The sequence below is a fragment of the Elaeis guineensis genome, chromosome 6 (assembly GCF_000442705.2).
Source record: "Elaeis guineensis isolate ETL-2024a chromosome 6, EG11, whole genome shotgun sequence".
Lineage (NCBI taxonomy): Eukaryota > Viridiplantae > Streptophyta > Magnoliopsida > Arecales > Arecaceae > Elaeis > Elaeis guineensis.
The window spans coordinates 6,170,135-6,174,866 of NC_025998.2; the positions used below are offsets into that span (position 1 = coordinate 6,170,135).

The 4,732-nt window shown below is 44.1% G+C and overlaps 1 protein-coding gene across 1 annotated transcript; it reads right to left on the bottom strand.

Moving 5' to 3' along the window:
• Window positions 1–288: 288 nt before the first annotated feature.
• On the bottom strand, window positions 289–4,422 carry LOC105047785 (indole-3-pyruvate monooxygenase YUCCA2). The gene is made up of 4 exons (XM_019851264.3): window positions 2,835–4,422; window positions 1,632–1,880; window positions 1,372–1,494; window positions 289–1,135 (listed from the first exon to the last, which is right to left on the bottom strand). The coding sequence occupies exons 1-4, from the start codon at window positions 3,576–3,578 to the stop codon at window positions 941–943; spliced, it is 1,311 nt and encodes a 436-aa protein (XP_019706823.3). The 5' UTR covers window positions 3,579–4,422; the 3' UTR covers window positions 289–940.
• Between the last annotated feature and the right edge of the window lie 310 nt (window positions 4,423–4,732).

Here is a 4,732-nt window from a genome sequence, read left to right on the forward strand (position 1 = left end):
GTATTTTGAACAGGGAGCACGTAATCAAACAAAGCCACTTTGTAGACTAATTAGTTGGATCATAGGTTATGGTAAATGATGTTTACGTACGTGAACGTGTAGATGATAACTACGCCCAACGTGACAATATTGTAGACGGCACTCACACATTGACGTACAGAATCAAGTGGCGTCCTTCGCTTAGGACGCATCATCAAAATGTAATTGTTGCATTGCAGTAATCTTTACCTTGTAATGGAATCTTGAATAGCATCCTTGGTTACTCAAAACATAACCCAGTTAACCAAACAACACTCTTAAAAATTCTTCCATAGTACAGATGGGCAAGCGCGATTGATGCCAAGTACATAGCCTCAAATTGTCTGGTATGTCAGTGGGAAATCAAACAAATCATAATATCTATTACACAAGCAGAACGGAGACAGGGATCAAATCTTGGTGCTCCTCATCCTACTCATCCACACCTAACCTATTTAGTATACATCACCACTCAACACTCGAGCAACAGAGAAATATAATAACCCAGCCACGATCTACGTCAGTCAACCCCATCAGGAAAATGGAAGTAGTATACAAAGATACACAAATACTACTGAAACGCCTTGTTCTTCATCAAGCTCCCATTTGGGTGGAGAGAGCAACCGGACTAGTGGTGTCTGCCACTCTAAGAGCTGTTCTAGCCTCGTGATGTCATGTTTAAGCGATGCCTGTAACTCAGGGTTTGTCTTGCATCCTCCGCGCAAAAGAATGATTAGTCTTTTTCCGTGACATCAACTGTTGGATCACATCTTGCACAGTTTTCAAAGTACTTCGATCTTTTTTTTCTTTCCACTACTTGATTTCTTTGGAAGAAAATATTACGCTACGCAATCCAACATTTAACATCGCGAAAGAAAGAAAATCATTCTTTCGCACGAAAGATACAATCGGAACCTGTAACTCATAAGGTTGATGGTTGTTTTGCCTCGGCCTTCCAGCACTGTTCGATGTCATAAGCTATCCTCCTCGCATCCACCGATGCCCCCATCAATCCCCGCCTTGTGAGCCCTACTGCAAAGAGGCCCTGCTTCCCCTTCCAACCATTGGGGAATGGTTTCCTTGGTAACCCATCTTTTTCTGAGAAGAACTCCCTCTCCTGCCAAATCAAGCCAAATTATGAACATAAGACATCCTTTTTTGGAGCCCAATATAAAGGTTTGGTCACGTAACTAATCAAACTTTAGCACCTACGGCTATTCTAGAAATGATTCAATATATTGTCACCTAAAGAGGTGATCAATTCGATAACTTAGACTAGTTTTCGAGCATCATGCATCAATAGTACACTGACGAATGATGTAACAACGGCAACCTAGTGATATGTTGTTATACCTTTAGCCAAGAGGGTACGTTGCTTTTGTAGCCCGTAGCGAGGACGATAGCATCAAAGTCCTCCAATCTCCCATCCACAAATTCTGCTCCGTGCCCTGTCAATCTCTTTATCGCAGGGCGAACCTGCAATTCATACAAACAAATCCTTTCAATTCAGATTTGATGCCATGTTGCGATCGATCGATCGATCGATCAAACGATCTATCTATATGGATCGATCATTAGGCAAGTTGTGATCGATGTTGTCATGTGTAATGGACCTTGATATCACCAGACTTGATCTTAGCTAGCGTCCCGACATCGAGTACCGGGGTCTTGCCGTAGAGTGACTTGAGCTCGAGGGGGCCGAGGTGGGGCCTTCGGAGGCCAAACCGGGCGGTGTCACCAAGCATAAGCCTGGAAGCAAGCAGCAAAAAGGAGTCCACCGTCCGCATGGGGAGCCACTTCAGAAGCCACATGGAGAGACCAAAAGTGGAGAAGCCCAGCATCTCCCTGGGCAAAATGTGGACCTGCCAATTATAATCATAAAGTGTGAAAAGGGTTACAAAAGGAGTAACCGATCGGGCCCAAACATGAAGATAGTAAGATTGCACTGATCATTATTATCAGAAGCAATGTCTTTATAGTGCAACTTGGATGCAGCCAATTTATTCCCTTATCTCCAAGATTGGCTTGTAGTGCTAAACCAAATATTTAATCCCATATATAAGTGGAAAGATTAAAGATGACATGAAAGCTAGGTTCCGAGATATATTTTTTGATATTATTATATGATGTGACAGAGTATGCTTTTCTCGTGGTGATGGGGACCCATGCTAAGATGCAAATATTTGGAAATACTGAGTACAGCTTTGTGTGCTAGCTTTGAGAGAAAACAAATCATAAGAAGAGAAAGGAACCCGGAAAAGAAATGGTCAGGAAGAAAGGGTGGGGGGAGCGAAGGATGTCAGTATTCCTCCGCGTGCGTATGAATCCCGAGAAAGGGAGATCGTGGCCGAACAACGACCGTTGCATGGATAGACTAGGGGCAGGACAGAGCATTTCCATGTGCCAAACTCTCTTCTTTAGCTAAAAGTGAATTTTATGAAGCGTATTAAATATAAGGTGGAAGTGCAATTGTGTAAGACACGAGCTAGCCTTTAGGTGTTCACTTTCGGTGTAACTAGCTAGTACTGATGATTACCACCTTAATGCTAACCACAGGAATAGTAATTATAGTCCCTAAAAAGAACACCAATCACATAGGAATCGCGACACTAAAAGATTTTAGTAGTTGTGGATCAACAATACATACACTTGCACATGAAAAATAGTCCTAGATAGGGGAAATTCCTTATCTTGTACTTGAAAAAGAAAGATATATATGGTGGAACATGACTTGATGCGACTAGCTAAGAGTTATGCAAATGATCAACAGATGGCTAGACAGCAAGGAAAAGATGGAGGAGAACATGATGACACACCGAATCTCTTGCAACAATACAAGGGCGAGCATTGTGGTTGCTGAGGTCCAAGCAGACTTCCATGCCGGAATTACCGCATCCAACGACGAGGACCTTCTTCCCCTCGAACATGTGACCACTCTTATATAAGCTTGTGTGCATGATGGTGCCATTGAAGTCCCCCATGCCGTCGATGTCCGGCACCACGGCCTCCGCATTCTCCCCGGTGGCGGCGACGAGCCACCGGCTTACGTACTCCACTCCGTCCTCCTGATCAGCTCCCCAGCTGGTTCTCACCCTCCACAGTCTAATTCTCTCGTCATACTCGGCGCTGACCACCGTGTGACCGAAGACCGGTCGGACGTCGAACCGGCTCGCATAGGCCTCGAGGTAGGCCACGAACTGTTCTTTTGTGGGGTATTTGGGGAAGTGCGAAGGGAATGCCATGAGAGGCAGCTCGCAGTACTTCTTGGGGAGGTGGAGGTGGAGGCGATCGTAGGTCTTGAGCTGCCATAGAGAGGCGATGCAGTGAGACCTCTCGAGGACCACGCTCGGGACTCCCTTCTCTTTGAGGCATGCAGCCACGGCGAGTCCCGAGGGTCCTGCACCTACGATGACGGGCCCCGGCACCCAAACACACCTCCCGGCCTTGCAAACGGTGGCAGCTTTCATAGGCTTACAGTAATGATCACTGGGATGATGACGGAAGAGATTCAAGGAAGGATCATGGACTCTTTTACCTTCTATCTCCCCCCAACTCTCCATGAGCTTACGGTAGCAAGATATTTATGCAGGGGAACCAAGAGCTAAAATATCGAGAACAGCCATGAGCTAACTAGCTGCCATGGCTCATGTCTTTCTTGTTGTTCCGGTACTCGCTCACTTGATCTCTTGGCTAAGAAGGTGGAGATTAGGGAGAAGATACTGGCCTCGCTTTGTGCTTCCTGCTTCCTTTTTCCTTCCTGATGCCAAAGTGGATGAGAGTGGGAGAAGATTTATTTAGAGTCCTCCTTGGGTGAGGATCTAGTAGACTTGTCCGCCTAGGATGTCCTTGCTTGTTTAGGCGGAGGAGAGTGGGATAGCGGAGGGCAGAAAGGGATGGGAGGAGCGAAGAGAGTCAGTGGGGATTGAGGGGTTAATATATACATGCTTTTGGTTCACTTCTTACACGTATGAGTGGTCATTGTACATTTAAGTGGGATGAGGTAATATTAACTAGTTTTGGGCAAACGTATGACCATATATTAGGCAAAGTGGAGAGAAGAGGAACAGATCGAGCGCATGGGTGACTAAGACGACAGAGATGAGTAGGAACGGTGCACCTCATGCACATGCGCAGCATTGAAGAGATCGTAGTAGAGGGAACAACATGTCATGTGTTGCTTTGATGTGCACTTCTGGTTCCAGGGAGGAGGTTAATTAAGGGTTTAAGTACGAGTTTGAAGCATCATTTGAATTTCTATAAAAAAGACATGATACAAATTTGGTTTAATTAATTTCAAGTAACTACTTATAGCATGACCATGTAGTGAAAGCTTCTCCATGGAAATTTACATGCATGCTTCGGCTTTAGTTGCTATCTGAAGTAATCAGTGGATCGAAATTATGGCAAAGGAGAAATAGAAGTAGTTGTTATTTTTCTACGGAAAAGAATGGACAAAAGCATATTGTAGCAGTTTCTTGTGCCAAGAATTAAAAAGGATATGTTCCCTTTCCTTTTGCTATACTAAATAATTTATATTGAAAAGTCTTGAATTTTATAGGTTTTAGTTCTGTATTCACTGATTTTCTAATTAAGCAATTAATGGAAGCTAGAGTTTTTGTTACTTGAGATGGTTTTTATGTGTATACTAAAGTAAACTACCTATAAATAATGCCAGTGGGCCTCTGTGGATTCCTCCAACTCAATGAATGTAGTG